The sequence below is a fragment of the Haliaeetus albicilla genome, chromosome 19 (assembly GCF_947461875.1).
Source record: "Haliaeetus albicilla chromosome 19, bHalAlb1.1, whole genome shotgun sequence".
NCBI classification, from domain to species: Eukaryota; Metazoa; Chordata; class Aves; order Accipitriformes; family Accipitridae; genus Haliaeetus; species Haliaeetus albicilla.
Window position 1 is genome coordinate 10,815,532 of NC_091501.1, and position 17,601 is coordinate 10,833,132.

General features: G+C 39.5%; 2 protein-coding genes across 10 annotated transcripts in view; both read right to left on the bottom strand.

Annotated features, from left to right (window-relative positions):
• DNM1L (dynamin 1 like) overlaps positions 1 to 464 on the bottom strand; it is a 41,837-nt gene extending 41,373 nt beyond the window's left edge. For all 4 annotated transcript variants that reach the window (XM_069807584.1, XM_069807582.1, XM_069807583.1 and 1 more), the window contains exon 1: positions 226 to 464. In XM_069807584.1, coding sequence (XP_069663685.1) covers positions 226 to 327 — 102 coding nt within the window. In that variant the 5' untranslated portion in view covers positions 328 to 464. The remainder of the gene's footprint in view (positions 1 to 225) is intronic.
• A 13,621-nt stretch (positions 465 to 14,085) lies between these two features.
• Positions 14,086 to 17,601, bottom strand: part of FGD4 (FYVE, RhoGEF and PH domain containing 4) — a 108,979-nt gene continuing 105,463 nt past the window's right edge. For all 6 annotated transcript variants that reach the window (XM_069807586.1, XM_069807590.1, XM_069807589.1 and 3 more), the window contains 3 exons: positions 17,089 to 17,229; positions 15,312 to 15,452; positions 14,086 to 15,129 (listed from right to left, as the gene is read on the bottom strand). In XM_069807586.1, coding sequence (XP_069663687.1) covers positions 14,872 to 15,129; positions 15,312 to 15,452; positions 17,089 to 17,229 — 540 coding nt within the window. In that variant the 3' untranslated portion in view covers positions 14,086 to 14,871. The remainder of the gene's footprint in view (positions 15,130 to 15,311; positions 15,453 to 17,088; positions 17,230 to 17,601) is intronic.

Sequence of the window (17,601 nt, forward strand, 5' to 3'; positions counted from 1 at the left end):
CCACGGGAGGAGCCGGGGGGGACGCGGGGCGGCCGAGGGCGGCCGGGGCGGGCGGGCCACCCTCGGCCGCCCCGCGTCCCCCCGTGCCCTTGGCGGGGGCGACCGCGGGTCAGGCGGCACCGGCGACGCGGTGAGACGCCTCGACTTTGCCCTCAGGGCGGTAAAGGCCCGCGCCTCCCGCTCCGGCCCACCACCGGCCCGGCCCGGCCCTCGCCTCACGCTCACCTGCGTGCCCACCACCACGATCTGCGGCAGCTGGATGATGTCGGCCCCCACCGTGTTGAAGACATCCTGCAGCTTGTTAATGACGGGGATCAGCGCTTCCATAGCGGCGAGGGGAGGGCGAGGTGCCGCGGAAGGCGTCGGCGATGAATGAGCGCGACGGGGCAACGGCTCCTCACCGTCAGCCGCCCCCTCCGCCTGCCGCCATTGGCGCCGGCCCCCGCGCGCACGGCGCGGCCTCCCGGCAGGCTGTGCGAGCCCGCCGGGCGCAGCCACGCCGCCAGGCATCATGGGAGTTGTAGTGCGGGGAGGGGCGGGCCCGCCAGGGAGGCGCGCGCGGGCGCCCTCTGTGGCGGCGGCGGCCGTTGGGGTCTGTGAGGCGGCGCCGAGGCTCCGTCCCCTGCCCAGGTTCTGCTTGGCGAGCGCCCAGGGGCCGGAGGCGTTTGGCCATCGGGCAGCGTGGTGGCTGTGGTCGTGCGTTACAGGCCGTCCCCTGGTTTTGTTCTCTCTTTCGGTGCGATAGAGCTGATCCCTCACCAGTAGACGCGCAGCCCGTGTGGGGGAGCCAGGCCTCATGGCCGCCCCCCGGGGCGGCTGCCGGAGGCCCTTTTCAGCATGCAGCATGGAGTGGTCTCGTTTATTCGAGGCGCTGTGTTCAGGAAAACCCTTGAAAAGCAGGGAAACAACCAAACGTGTGCCCCCGCCGCTGCTTCGCCAGGTGTGGCGGCACTGCTGCCTGAATACTGCAGGGAGAGGTGCTGAATGGCAAATGGCTAGACCTTGTCGACATCTGGTGTCACGAAGCCAAGAGTGGGAAAATAAAACTGCTGGGGACGGGGAGGAAGCATTATGGGGGTCTCTTCAGGGGGAGAAAATATCCGGGGAAGATCTGGTCCTACTAACTGTGCAGGGAAAAGAACACTCTCCCATTTCTGTTCACATATTGAGAGTTACAGTGGACACATTTAGAACAGCTATATTTATTCTGTTTGCTTTTTTGTGGATATTTTTGTTTTTATTGCGAGTCTGTCGGCTAATCTCTGCATCTGGAATTTTCTCAGATGCATACTAGTAGGTTTGACTGGGGTGTCTGGCAGGGCTTGAGAAGTGGGAAACTGCGTGAGATCTAATACTCAGCTGCGTTACACAAAAAGAATGAAACCAGAGGATGACTTGTGATGCGAGATCACAACAAATAAGCTGTTTGATCTTTAATTGTTTTTCCATTGAGTGCATTTCCTCAAAGGTAAATTATGAATACACTAGCACTGAGTTGAATTCTGGCTTCGTCCTTTCTTGTAAGCCAACAGAGTAAAAATGCTTCCGAAAGTTTCAAGTTCTGGATGGCATTAGAATTTGTATTCTTATTCTAAACAAATTAGTCTTTTCCAGTCTTCATGTCTCGAAACCCTCAAATGTTGATGGAAAGAACTTAAAAAGGAAATATGTTCTTATCTGTATATCTTTACAACAAAGTTTCTCATTCTTACGCAGGAAATTTCACACTGCTTATGAGAGGGCTGTTTTGTGATAAAAGCATAAAGATGGCTAAGCAAATTGAAACACTCAAAAATCAGTGTATTCAGCACAGAGAGACAGTTAACATGTGTAAAATTTTGTGAAGAAGGTCCTGAATGACCTGTTGATGAGGAATTCTTGTCATAGCCATGATTATCCAGCCATTTCACCCATTAGCTTTCAGCGTGCCGCAGCCAACTGCTCTCAGAGATCATTAATACCAGGACGCCATTTGGCATCTGCCTCTCCAGCTTCCAGGACAATAGCAAACGTGCCCGCGTTGTACACCTGACACAGCAAATACTCTTCCTAAAGGGTTTGCCATTCCCTGTCTAGCATGGAGCCTCCTTTCCTTCCCTGAGTCCCTGTAAGGAAAAGTGTCCTGCTTTCAGCTGGGATAGAGTTAATTTTCTTTCTAGTAGCTGGTATAGTGTTATGTTTTGGATTCAGTATGAGAAGAATGTTGATAACACACTGATGTTTTCAGTTGTTTCTAAGTAGTGTTTGTACCAAGTCAAATATTTTTCAGCTTCTCATGGTCAGCCAGCAAGAAGGCTGGAGGGGCAAAAGAAGTTGGGAGGGGACACAGCCAGGGCAGCTGGCCCAAACTGGCCAGAGGGGTGTTCCATACCATGTGACATCATGCCCAGTATATAAACTGGGGGGAGTTGGCCCGGGGCGGGGGGGGGGCAAATCGCTGCTTAGGAACTAACTGGGCATCGGTCAGTGAGTGGTGAGCAGTTGCATTGTGCATCACTTGTTTTGTATATTCCAATTATTTTTTTATTATTATTGTAAATTTTTTTTCTTACTTTCTGTCCTATTAAACTGTCTTTATCTCAACCCACGAGTTTTACTTTTTTTCAGTTCTCTCCCCCATCCCACTGAGGGGGGCGGGGGGGGCGCGAGCAGCTGCGTTGTCCTTGGTTGCCAGCTGGGGCTAAACCGCAACAAAAAGAAAGAAGAAGAAGAAAAAAGCATCCCAGTTGCACAGGAATAGAAGCTGCTGGCACATGAAGTAGATGGATAACACCAGTTTATTTCTCTATGTGAATCTCTTTTCTCCTGCCTCATCTTGCCATATGACCTCATGGACACCACTGTGAAATGGAGCAAGTGCAACCTGGTTTATATTTTAATTTAGACCAGAAGGGAGATATCTCAGAAAGAATGTAGAATTGCAAAAGAGTCAGAGAGGGACAACAGGAATGGTGAAAGGTGTGGGACAGCTTCGATATCAAGACCAACTAAGTAAGCTAGGAGTCGTCACTGTACAAAAGAAATGGCGGGGGGTAGGGAGGATTAGAGGTCTGTGTAATCATTAGCAGCCTGGAGTGGGTGGAAGACCACCAGTTTTGTTTACTCTCCCTTCCTATACAAGTATTTTGGGAGCATCTAATGAAACTAGGAGCCAGGCCAGAACAAAACAAAGACAGTAGCCCCTCGTGGGTGGGTTGGTGACCTGTTGAGCTCCTTGTCAAGGATGTTGGAGACAGTAAAGGTTGAATTGGATTCAGATAATGTTTGGACAAGTTTAAGGAAGAGAAATGTATTGCATGTAAATAAACAGCTATGTAGGAATCAAACCTAGCTCTGGATGTTTCTGAGCTGACAATGGTTGGAAGCTGGGAGGGTATCATCCAGAAGTACTGTGTTTGCCTGCCCTTTAGTCTGTCCCAGTATGGCTATTCTTAGAATTTTATCAGTATAATATTTCAAGAAACACACAGAGAAACTATCCGTTGCTGAACTGAGTTGAGATAACCTAGCCTGCCCAGCAGAGATGTCGAAAGGCCTACCAAGGGCTGGATACCCAAATGGAGAAGCACAGCACAGACGGAGGAAGTGAATTAATGAAGGAAAGCAAGAAGAAAGCACTAAAGAAGAGATAAGACTAAGAAACATCAGAATGCAAAGTTTAACACATTGTACACTTCTGGCTAAAAAGTGAGAGCTGGAAACACCTCTGCTATGAGGTGTCACGTCCTGTACCAACTTAGAAAATACAGCACTTACCTCAGCCCAGGCGAGGACTGTGCCAAAGCAATAAATGTTTCAGCAAGCAATGGGCATCTGTAGCTTTAACTCTAACTTTCCATGGCCGACTTACGTTGTACTGAGCAAGAAACTCAAAGATCTGATAAAAGGCAGTAGTAGTCAGATTGGTTATTTACTAAAAATTAATTGACATGAGGAAACAGGAACTGCCACACTGAATCTGACCTGACATCTGTCTGCCTCAGAATCTCATCTCTAAGACCGTCCAGCATCAGCCCTCTGGGGAAAAATATAAAAATGCAGTAATAAGATCTTCTGATTACAAAACTGTGTATTAAATGATTTTGATATTGCTGTAAGATTTGAAGTAGACAGTTCAATATTTCTTCTGGTTTATGTTACTGGAAACTAGATTGCTTTATTTACCGTGTAATAGTTTTTTTGTCCCATCACGCTAAATTCTTGGCTCCAATGACATCCTGTGACAGTAAGTTTCATGATCTAATCATGCATAGTGCAAAAAATCAATTTGGTGTCAGTTTTAAATTTGTCATCTTCTAATTTCATTATAAGCCTCCTTGGTTTTATGTTTGAAGTCAGGAGAACAAGATTTCCAGTATTTCTTCTCCATGATATGAATTTCTTCATAGTTTTGCACATCATCTGCTTCCATATTTGCTCAGACAGCTGGAGTCTCTTTATACTGACATACTGACAGTAGTGGACAAGTCGATTGCCATTTAATTAATTTATGCCAGACAAGGAGACCACAAACTAGCACCTCAGTAAAGCCTATTTCCTTGCCATCATATTTGTCTAGAGAAAGAAATATTTGATTACCACACTGAAACGTATCAAGTATGTAACGCAGCATTTGCACTGCATACATAGTCATACTACTTTGTTCCGCACAAACACTATTAGCAAAATACTTCTGTAAATTATTCCTTGGCAACATCACCTTTTGGAACCATGCAATACAGTGATTATATGGGTCTGGCAGAGCCTGATTTTTACGTGAAGCCAAATTGAATGGTATTTTTGTATTTTCCAGAGCAACCTCATCACAGATGTAGCTATAACACTTTCTCATAGCACTTATACCAGACATCTGCACAGCGAACACCCTTAGAAGCTGTGATAAATAAATTCCTGAAATCCCTTGATGGAATGACCCTTTGTTTGGATGTTCTACACAGATTTCCCAAGCTGACGGATTCTAAAACTAGCTCTTTTTTCCAGAAGAAACAGAAATAGAGGTTTCAAATCCATAGTCCAGGGATTCTGCTGAATTGGCAAAGTGAGCTCTCCTACACGCTTCAGCTGGCTGTAACAAGGTCACAGTGCTGATGACAGGAATCCCTGAGTTACGTGTTACCTGTGCTGAGACCCAGTCTCTGACAAAACAAAATAATCCTGGGGCAGGGATGCAACTTTGCTGGATGGTATGGTGAACTAAACAACTGAGAGTTCCTTATATTGTCTCAGTCTACCCACAGGGAAGTTATTTATCTAAATTCATTGAATAGTTGGGGTGTCACACACTTCTCGTAAAACATGCTTGCAGAACTGAAAGCAGGTTTCAAGTTAAGGAAGGGGCAGGGTGCAGAGGGCAATAGCCACAGGGCAAACAACAGTCAAAGTTCATCAATCGGTAACAAAGCTCGAGCACTCTGGTGTTTGTAAGACATCAGCATTTCTGACAAGGCCAATAGAGATAAAAGCTTTGGCTGGAGATGAAAATAATCGCTGTATCATTCTGAGCTGCTGTACAACAGTGCTCCCTCACCCCCACGACTGGGGTGGTCAGACTTCTTGGAATAACAAACACGATAGTAACAGTTGCTTCATGAATGATTTTCACCACTCCAGTGGTTTGCAGTCCAATTGTAAGGTGAAGACTTTTTACTTTAAAGGACCAAGGTTTTGGGAATAAAGGCAAAATAACCTCCTGCCTGCTATCAAGAAAGTAACTTTTTATTGGAAAACAAAATGCACACTTAGTTAGCATTCAGCTGAGGCAATATAACTAGAAAAGAAAAGAAAAAACCTTATCCCAACCAAAACTTGCTGGTATTCAGGAGCAATTGAGCTTGTATCTTCTACTTCTGGATCTAGTATTTTAAATAAGGCTACCTCTGGTGGTCTTTTTAAGATAAAATAGTATGCCAAGAGGACCATTTTTAATTTTTTGTTTTTATAATACATGTTTTCTTGTGCACGCTGCTTTTTATATCATGATTGGCACAATTTTAAGTTTAAATTGGAAATATAACAATCAAGTATATGTGATTTACGTCACAGCCTGCATGTAAGACTAATGGATGCTTCAAGTGTATCTATCTTAAGCTTTTTAGTTCAGGTCAGGGCTGCAGTTCTGGAGCGGACACTTGACGTCTTACCTGTTGTGCTTTGCACACTTAGTTGCTTTGCATCACAGAGGTGTCTTGGAGCACATGGGTGCGAGTCTTTTCATGTGAAACAGGACTGCAAGATGCACTTCAGACAGTGAAGAGCATTCAGTTAATAGGACCGGCTTAGTGCTAGTCTGAAATTGAATTCCAAAATACAACATAGGTAAGGTAGGTCTTTTGTAAATGCTGTGTCCCAAAGCCTTGAGCTAAAAGATTTGGCTCCCTCTTGGGAGCCAATAAATACGTGAGTAAGGCAGAACAGGCAAAGCAGGTAGTTCTACATAGCTAGGCAATAGATCTAAACAGAATTACAGTTGAAGTCTTGTCTTCTTCCGTTGCGGGGTCATTCATTTAATTTCACACTCTGCGAAGGCTCCTCTATTCAGTAGCAATCAGAGTCCAGAACCCATTTCCCTGAAGCGGGGACCCTTACCTTTGGAAAAATGAGTTGGGCATACTGTGTTAAAATGTGTTCAAAAGAGAGCACAAACATCCAGCCTGACTTCAGAAGACAAGCTCACAAAGTCAGAGATACAAGTTCGGTGTCCAGTGGACTCAAGAGTTTATTTCCACGTTTCCCATGCAAGAGTGCTGCGACTGCCTGGCTCACAGCCAGGAGTCGGAAGGGGTGGAAGAGAACACGAAGCTACGAGAGGCCAAAGAAAGAGAGGGTAATCCTGGCTGGATTCTGCTCCCAAGGCAACTCCTGTTTCTTGAGCCATGGGCTATTTTAATATTACAAATGCATAAACCAAATCTAGAAACCTCTGGAATCTTCAGGTTAAGTAGGGTGGTATTCAGTAAAACTATTGTGAAGAAGTTTTGGGATCTAGAAATCCATCTGCAGCCCACTAAGTCTCACCCTAGGTTCTTAGCTAAGGCTGTATTCCATAGGCAGATGCTTCTGACAGTAGAGATTTCCTTCATTTAGCAAACAAAAATATATTGAGATTTGGTGGTTGAAATTCTTAATGAATTCCCTTGAAAAGATCCTCATGGTTGGAGACTACATGAGTTCTAACTAATGATAAGAATCATTAAAAAACAAACAAACAAACAAAAACAACTACAGAGAATGTAGCTAACAACTGGAAAACTTACCCAGGTATGTGATGGATTCTTCCTAACCTAAAACTTTAAATCAGGGAAAGTAATTTGAAAACTATGCTGTAACACAAAGAAACGTAACAGTTTGAGATAGAGAGCAGGTGGTACATACTGCTCATGACACCAGAGCATTACGTTTTTGAGACAGAAACAGAAAGCAGCAACACAGACATGGGGTAGACCTCAAGCAAATAAACTCAGCTGGGTGTATCCTGATTTACCACGTGAACCAGGGCTGATGAAGCTTAATATTGCCAGAGCTGCCTAATGCGCAGGGCCAAGGAGGCAGAGGGTGAGCGGCTCCAAGACCAAACGGTCACAGTCATAAGGATCCCTCTGCTTGTTCATTCGACACCACAGGACCCCCCAGAGCAATTCCTTTAAAGCGAACAAGCGCCAAGTACTGTGTTTACCAAAGGCAGGCATGCCATTTCTCTCATGTCAGGAAGCTCATACAATGCCAAGAACAACTCTCGGGTAAGGAGGCAGTATTAGTCAGGCTCTTGGGGAGAGCCAGAGGAGATGACGCCCACCACTTACTTACCAGCCCTGTACTTGATGGGCTCCTGGGCAATTTGCTACCAAGTAGAAGTACCAGCGCTTATTAAACCTGCTGATATAAAGGAATTAAGTAGGAGCTGTGATTACAGATTTCCTGTAGTTTCAATTTTATAATTGTATTTTCTTATTAAAGCACATTTTAGGGTAAATTCTGTTATTTTTGTCTCCATGTAGAAGGCATTGCGTTGTGTTTCATGCGGAAAATAATGGTGCTGGAACAGAGTTAATCACCAGGGGAAAAAAATAACCAAAAAGATTAGTGGAAAAATTATCTAAATGGAGAGGGAAGCATTACTTTCATCAGTACCTATTTCAAATACCAATTTGTTTACTGTGTTTGCAAAGAGAAGAAAAAGTAGAAACTAAACCAAATTCTTGTACACAACTCCTTCCAGGAACGAACAAGTAATACAGTAATTTTTCTTCTCTATCTTTTGGGGGAAGTCTTTTCTGCAACTTTGTGCCCACCTGCAGAAGAATACCAAGAATAAATCAGATACAGGCAAAACAGGTTTACTGTGTACACGATGGAAATTGGAGGCAACTGCAAATGGTTCTGTCTGGTAAAGGACACTTAAAAAAGGTGTAGCTGCAGTTTAAGTGGCACTTCCATAAACTGAATGTATGCTTAGCTAGCAAATGAATTTAAAGAATCAAAGTTGCCTATGCTTAGGATCATGATCCAGCTAATTACTTGATCATTTTTGCTTTGCAGCACCACTTTAATTGAGTGCACAAGAGATTATGCTGAGCAGCTGCTCAATGTTTTGTTTCGTCCTTTTGTTCAGAGCAGTGCCTGAGTAATAGTAAGAAAGACATGGGGCTACACTGAACACGTTCCTTTCTTTCTGCACTTTTCTATGGGGGTGGCAATGTATAAGCCCACAAAGTACTCTCTCTCATAACGTCCTGGTCACATCAGAGAACATTATTATTCCCATTATAGGTATCTGGATTTAAACTGGATTTAAATCTGGATTTAAAGAGACCATGTCTTTTATCTTCCCAACCTAAGATGTCATGGCATTATATACAGCCCTTTATATATTCAGAGTATCTTCCACTGACTTCGCAGTACTTGTGAGTAGCCAGCACTTCAGCAAATTAGATACCAGTGTTCCAAAACAGATAGGTCCTTACAGTCACAATTGGAAACGCAGTTTAAAGATCTAATTAGCAAAGTAAACAGTATGTGGACCCCCCAAAAAAGTCAATCAGCAATACTTATGTAACGATGCTTTTATTTTACAGGATACAAATTTATTTTCTTTTTAAGTATTCAACAGGAATTAAAGTGCTTAATTTTTACAATTCTCCACCCACCTTATGACCAAATATACATATATTACAGAAAATATATACAATATCTGAAAATTTTTTACATTCATATATTTCTTGACCATAAAAATGACCACTTACATTTGCACAACTTAGAACGGCATTTATATTTCACCTTTTTAATATTCCTCACTTTATTGCAAAACTGGAATAAATTTACACCTCTTCCAAATATTAGTATTTTTTTTAAAAAGCGTTTTTGCAATTAAACCCAGAAGTGTTTCCATAATGAAGGGGAATTAACATGTATAGCCTGTAATTCTGATGTCAAACATTACATCTGATCCAGCTCCTATTAAAATTAATGTATTAATCTGCCTTGGGGGCTGCAGAATAGAAAACATGCTAATAGAAAAAAACCAATACTTCTATTGCAAACTGTTCCCTATATGCAACAAATCTGGCTTCTTTCTTAAAAATAGTGGGGCACATACATGCAAAAATACTTTGATATATTTCCCCCTTTCTGAATGTTTTCACCATAAATAGTTAATGGATCTACAAGGATGCACTATAAGCTGAAGTAGGCTGGTGTTACGCAGTGGCTGAAAACATGTTTTATTCAAAGAAATCTGCCTGAAGATTTTAGTACAGAAAAACCACATTCTACATTCACTTGTGCTAGGAAGAGGAAGGGGTGAAAGCAAAATGCCATAGTTGAGTCTGGGAGGAATTTAATCATGAGGTTTTAAAGGAAGCAGATTGAATGTCTTACTGAATTGAGCGTGTTTGGTTATTTGTTTTTTTTTTTAAATTAGGCTGAAATAGTAAACATGCCACAAAAGCAGATCTACTTCTGTTGATTATTTCTTCTGAAAAGCTTACTCAACACAGTCACTATACATTATATTCTGAATGCAGCACAGTGTATTTTTTGATTGTAAAATACTGCTTGAAAACAGGTCATCTGAATAATAGTCTCAAATATATAAATACACATATATACATATACACACATACATATGCATATGTGTATATATACACACATATACAATCATTAAGTTAACATTATGTTCTATTAAAGGAAAAGGATTTAGGAAACAGCAGATTAAAACTCCTATGCAAGGAACATACTTCACTACAGTCCCATGGGTCAGAACTAGCTAGGTAAATTCCTCATACCAATAGGGCCACAGACTGGAGAAAAAAAATGTAACTCCATACATTTCATTTCAGATTTCAAATAACAGTACACCACAGACTAAGAATGATGCCCATTTCACCAATAGATTTATCTTGAGGGTAGTGAATTCTGCCACAAAATTATTTCTCTTCTCCAAACTTCTTTTTTTTTTTGATATGTATTTCCAGCTGCTTACATTCATCCCTACATCAGTTATCTCCAGCTGAAACCCATCTGGAGTTCAACTGAGCACTGTGATTCTAGATGAGACATAGTAAGTCAGCAGCGCTCAAACTGGTGAAATCTTGATTTTCCACAAGTGTCTTTATATAATGTAAGGCAGATTCTACATGAATTTAAGTCACTGAAGGTGTAATAGCTCCAGCAGGTCTATGCTAGTTTACACCAGCTAAAGATCTCTAAATTTATGGAGAAAGCTCCTTTTTTATTGCTTAGAATTATTTCTACATGGAATGTTTATTTCTTTCCTGAAAGCCTTTCCTTCAGTAAAAAGAACCACTACCCTCTGTTCATTTTATTTAATCTTGTCTTGAAATGAAAAGCTGACCAGTTTTTATACTAGCTATATGGTGATGTAGGTTTAAAAAAAACCCAACAAACCAACAAAACCCAAAGAACCTGTCAAGTGTTTCCACATCTTTCCCACTTATTTTTATATATACATATATATTATTTTTTTTTCCTCCTGACTCCACTTGGAACTCTTTAGAGTGTAATTCTGTAACCTCATCTAAAATTTACTCAGGTGGTAGTGTATTTATTCTACATTTAATGAGTGCCTTGGCTACATCCATAATTTAAAAATATGAAGAATAAAAATCCTCTTTTCTATGAAATGGATTTAGAATCTCTGAGGAGATTTATAAAGCACTTTGAAATGGTTTTGCATAAAAAGGTGCCACTATATATTACATGCATTAAAGTAGTTTAATATTCTACTCCAAATAGAAGAGAATGTTTTGTATTCTCAGTGTCTAACTTTGCACATAAAAATTAAATACATTTTGGAATAAACAAAACTACTCCATGTTAAGGGATTTGAAAGTAGTAGATGCTATAGGTTTTACAGCAGATCTTCAACCAAACAGGAGTACCCGATACCAGAAAACAATTTTTAGAGGATTTGGAAGAATGGTGCAGACATGCAGATATCATGATACACTATTTTTCCATGATAGGGGAAAAATATTAAGTCATTTTGAAAAATATATTAGTATGTTCAAAACATATTCACGATAAAATTAAGCCGTTGTTCTGGTTGAACGCAGATAAAAACACACAAGATAACTTTTGGTCTGCTTTAAATTGCACAGAAGACTGATCACTTTTAAAGTGAGAAACAAGCATTTCTTGAACACAAGAATTGCAAAGCTTAAATAATTCAGCAGAGCCATTCACATACATTCATGTATTATGAATGAAGTTCAGTTATAGTTTATTCCTTACACACACAGCTTTGTGCTAATAAATGTAATGCCTTTTTTTTTTTTTAAAAAGAATTTAACAGCTGAAGTGGGAACACCCTATACCTTGTTAGAATGATGGTTTAAATTTGACTGCTTTCATCATGATACTTAAGCCACAGCAGTTACTATTTTGAGTTTGTTCCTCTGCAGTCATAATTTACAATTTAAAGTTTTGGATGCTATAGGAGGGCTTGTCTGTGGAGAATGGAGTAAAACAGTTAGGGTGGTTAAATCTAGAAGCAACTTCTCCATCTTCTGATCTCCTTTAATATTGGTGGTACATACTTTTCCTACAAAATACACACAGAACCATACATTTGAGTGCCAAGACATTCTGACTCAGAAGAGAACAATTCTGACCAGGCAATTGATTCTGAGAACATGAAATAGGTTTCATTAGGGTCAATAAAATATCCCATGCTATAAAAACTTTAATGGCTGAGAGCAAACACGAGGCTAACATCCAAATAAATAACTCCCAATGCTAACTTTGTTTCAAATTGTTCATGCCCAAATGCAGGGCTGCATCTGGGAGGTACTGAAACCATTCAAGCAGCTTCAGCTACTCAGTACCACTATAACAACAAGGCAGCCCAGAAATTGCTGCTTCTCATCATTTCCCTAATCATTTAGCTGGAATAGGTCTTCCTACTTGGCTCAGAATTAAGTTTGCAGGAGCTTAGAAAATAGAACGTACTACATGAATACAGTCACACCATCATATTATTTTCAGTACAGCTCAGTCCGTCTTATCTGGGAACTCCTTTAAGGCAACTTCTCCCCTTACACTCAACAACTTGAGCATGTTTTTATACATTGGGGTGCGGTAAGATGACTCTCCAGATACCACAATTGCAACTGAGACTTTTTTAGAAGATACCCACTTTCAGGAGATGACCATGAAAGAAAGTTAGCCATGGAGAGTTCTTCTTGCTTACCTGAATGTTCCCTCATCCCTCGCCAAGGTATACACAAGACAACACGTACTAGCTAGAGAGACCTTGGCGAAGATTTGATGGTACTCAAAACGGGCTTGAGCTGCCCATAACTAAAGGTAAATACAGCTGACAGTAGAAGTAACTTAAAATCTCTTATAAAATTACAGAAAAGCTTGCACATCAGATAAAAGTAATACTAGGGTTACATGCAGAATAATCTGGACACATGGAGCACCTGAGAAAGAACTGAGAACTGACATGCACAAAGTCAGTTGTAGAGTTAGTACTCTACAATGCCACGTCCTGATATTTACTAACACTAGTGTAAAGCTTAGAAGTCTGAAGGCCATGGTAGATTTTGGATCTGTGGAGGTGAGAGCAAAATCCAGCCCACTAACATTAAGTTGCATGACATTCTTCTTACCAAAGAACGATAGACACTACGTACTCATGTATGCCTGACACTAAAAAAAGAGGTTACTTTAACAATCCCTTGTTAAATGTTAAATGAGGTTTGTTTTTGTTTCTCCCCTATAGTGTCACAGAAAGAGTAAAGTGGGAGTGGGAGTTCAGTGAATATTTTGTTTGGAAAGCTCATTATAAAAAAAGCAACAATTTAACTCTGCCCTCCTGCCACTAACAAAACTGGACTTGAACCTGAGCTCTTCAGCTTGACATGATTTAAAATAGATTGCAGCTATATTGAGCAGTAAGACTCCTGAATGTTCTTATGCCAAGTTGATTGTAGAAGCTACACATTTTCCTTCCTTTGAGGGGTCAGAGAAGGAAAGATAGCAATGATTTTAATTGTCTACTTGATAGTCAATCATTACCGCTGAATTTGTCATTTCATCCAAGGATGTTACTGGAAAAATTTTAGGGAGGTCATTTGCCTCTATGTATAAAAACCCTAATAAGAATGGAAGTTCATAAGGGACTTAATACTGTAAGGCCAACAAGTCTTTATTCCCATAAGCTGAATGTAAATAATGTCAGTTAATGCCACTTGAGATTTGCAGGCTCCACTTCACAACAATAATCCTTGAAGATTGTTTCATAAATAAGTATTACAGTATCTAATCTTCTGCAAAAATTAAAAGATTTAAGTTCAAAATGTTCTTTTGTTCCAATAACCATAACAGCAAATAGGTTACTAGAATCTGTTGGTTTTCTCAAACCACATACTGCATTTGAGTAACGAACTACTGCACTCTTAAAAGATAACAGTGATAGGACACTGAAGAAACGTGACTACTCTTTTAAACACAACTGGAACTTATTTGTCCATTGCATGCCACTTACATTACTGCTATTTTTTTAATGCATAAAAATATCAAGATCATTAAATGTCAGCTATTAAAACAAATCACTGAACAGTATTTGTTAATTTAGGACTGTTTAATTTCAAATAGAAAACATGCTTTTTAAATAAATTATCCACTAATAGGAACCCAGTATCATGAAATCAAAGCAAAAATCAAGTATTGTACATTTTTAATACTGTACATATAATATATATTTTCTCATATTTTAGGTATTCATTTCTAGATTGAAAATTATTAGATTGTTTCCTTGATAAATTGAAACTTTAAAAGCCAATATACCTGTGAAAGCAATTTGCATTAATTAGAGACAAGTGAATACAACGTATGTACAGATCTGTGGAATTCAATCTATAAACTACATACATTAAACCAAACTGTCCCTGCATATTTAACTACAGATCTATTTTGGCAATGTGGAGGTATATCTTTTATCCTGTTGCGAGTCCTAACATGTAAGTAGGAAGCTTCAATATTTGCATTCTTAATGAAAGTAGCAAATGTTAACCAAAGAGCAACTGGATTTTCAAAAAAATTTGCATCATGACAAACAAGTAGTACAGTAAAGTTAGTAAGTATCTTTAATAGCATTCACATTTTTTAAAAAATTCTCTGAAATGGACCTGTACATCACTTTTATTGGCAGAACATAAATATAAGAAAAAGATCCCTAAAAAGACCAGAATTTTTCCCAAACATAAAGTGCTAAGATGTGTACGGTAGTAAGAAGTTTCTTTTTAAATTTTTTTCTTTTTTTTTCTTGATTGAGCAAAGAAAGGTTAACGCAAAGGTTAACCACAAATTCAATTGAAATCTTTTAAAAATACCATATGTTCTTGAGCTTCAGCATTCAGATGTTTTAGAAGATTCAGGTTGCTCTTCTAAATTCACTTGCAGTTCATTTTGACATTCTGGTGTCTCACCTTTGACAGCTAAATGGATAACTTTTAGCCATTTCTGTTTTAGTTCCTCATTGTCTGCAGCAAAGCTGTGCACAGACTTAGACTGGGTCAGTTTGAAGCTGTGCGGGAGGTCAGCACTTCTTGGAGTGTCATCTACTGTATAGCCCAGAAGTGGAATTGTAGCCAGAGCTTTAACATCCTAAGAAGAAGGAGAAGTTCTTGATTAAGAACAGCCAACTAATTTGCCTGCTACCTCTCGTTTACTACACAGGTTGGTGAAAACACCTGGGTCTTTCCTCCATTCCCAAGCTATTTGACTTCTTTTCCTCAGATGTCAGTGACAATAATTACAAGAATCTTTTCCATTTCCTCTGTACATACCTGGGGAGCACCATACATGTACAGCACAAGAGCTTCCTGTTTAGGTATAACACACCACGCTTTCTGCCAGGGCTTTGATTTTTCCATGTACTGAAGAAAGCTACATATGACACTATTTCCAGAGACTTCCGCAGATTCAATCTAGAAGATAGTATAAAGCATAAAAACGAAAATAAACTTTCCTTAAATAGAGACTAATAACATACAGAACAGCAAAGCAGAAATTCATCACCATTCATATCAAATCTTGGATAGCATCTGCAAAAGAGCTTGAGCAAATACCCAAATAAGATCACGAAGGACTGGATTTATGGAGAATATTTTTATATTATATACATACAATCACAGCATGTACTCCCTTAACATGTGTAATCTATTCCTTCTTTCATCAATAGTTTTTGATTTTACACTTCTAGATCACTCTAAATTTCATGTTGCCGCAACAGCTAGCCTTTCTCGGTATCGTAGTATCTACAACAATGTCTGATTTCTAAAATAACATCATGTTAGGCATTGAAGTGCTACTAACTATCCAATATGACAACTACTCTATTTTGGCAGTCAAAATATTATGACAGGATCAGATGCAAACGCATTTCTAAGAATGACAAGAATGCAAGCACTAATCCCAGAGAAAAAGATAAGGTGAATTACTTAAAATCTGAAGAGAGAGTGACATGCTACTCATATTAAATAGTGATCCTGAGAAGATCAGAAAGAACAGAAAATGATTATATGTTAAAATTGGCTTGCATCAATTTTTTTCCTCTTCCAGTAGTGATGCTGTCTGTATGCTGCAACATGGTACCAACCACTCCGTTGTCATGAGATCTGGCATGCAGACAGGTGTTTCTAAGAGACTCTATAGCTTCTTCAGCTACCTTAAAAAAGCCATCATGCCAAGAAACAGCAGCCTCTTGACTATAAGGTAAGCTAGTGGAGTTCTGTGCGCCTTACTCTTTCTCATTTAAGAGTGTAGTCAAGCTGACATGGATTAAGAACTGTATATGGAATTACAATCTGTATCTTATTTTTGCCTTCTTCTTCTGTTGGTATTTAGCTTAAGGGTCAATCCTTCTCTACTACATCCCAAGATAAATATATGTCTTGACAAAGTTAGGATGATATTTCTCTAATGTATGTCATGTGTTTTAAAAGGGCCTATAAAGGGGGATTTAAGAAATGTGGTTAACTGCAATTCTAAGATGCCTATTTCTCCCCCAATCACAAGACAAACATGTTCCTTATTGTCTGACTGAGACCTTGAATTTTTATATGTCAAAAGCTGAGAGCAACTTGATTTAAAGGTACATTGTATATACTGATCAAAACAGTATCTTACTATTCAGACTCTGAATAGCAAAATTCTCCCCCATTGCCCTCTCCTCCATCCCCAGTTCTTTCAGTTTGGGTGTATGTTTTCAAGTATCATTGTAGCAGCAGTGGGGTTTGTTGCTATGACAGCTTAAGTGCAGAAGAAGAAAACTGAAGATTTATATGGAAAGCTAACGTTTTATCACATTAACTGATGTAACTGGAATGAAGCAAACAAGCTCTAAGGTTCAAAATTCCCCCTTTAAAAAAAAGTTCTAAGAAACAAAACAGTATCGTGAAAGATGAATGGTAAAAACTAAAATCTAGTGGATGGGATGAATTTGGTCCACACACTTTATTTCTCAAACAGAAAACAGCCCTGCAAGAATGCTGCCATTTTTCACCTGCTGATTAGCCAAAACTGTTTCCAGCTATGCACATATAGTATTTTTAAATTACATACCTCCAAGATGCCTTTCTTCTTCTTTTCTTCACTGTCTGTACAACCAATTATAACATGATAGCAGTCCTTACAGACTTTGTTCAATTTATTGCCATCATATTCGAGATGTGCCTTGTAATCAGAACATTTCCAGCAAACCACCTTAGAAACAAAAAAGATAACATACATATAAAATGTAAGTATTGATAAAACTTTACGGAAACAGAATTGGATTAAAAATTAGTATTATTTTACCTACTAAGTAATATATTGTTTGATTATACAGAACAAGAAAGATAATGCCTTTATGACATGTCAGCAACAACTTAATTGAAAATGATTTTCCAAATTTGTGCCACTGCTGCTTAACTAGAAGTGCTTTTTATTATTTACCTGGTGGAACTTTGTACTTTGCACAAAATCACATTAGGCTTTCAATTTTATCTGTAGGTTAAAGTTAGGAATAGAATCAGAATATAGCACAAGCCGTGCTGCAGGAAGAAAATCCTCTGGTTTCTTTGGATGCCAACTTGA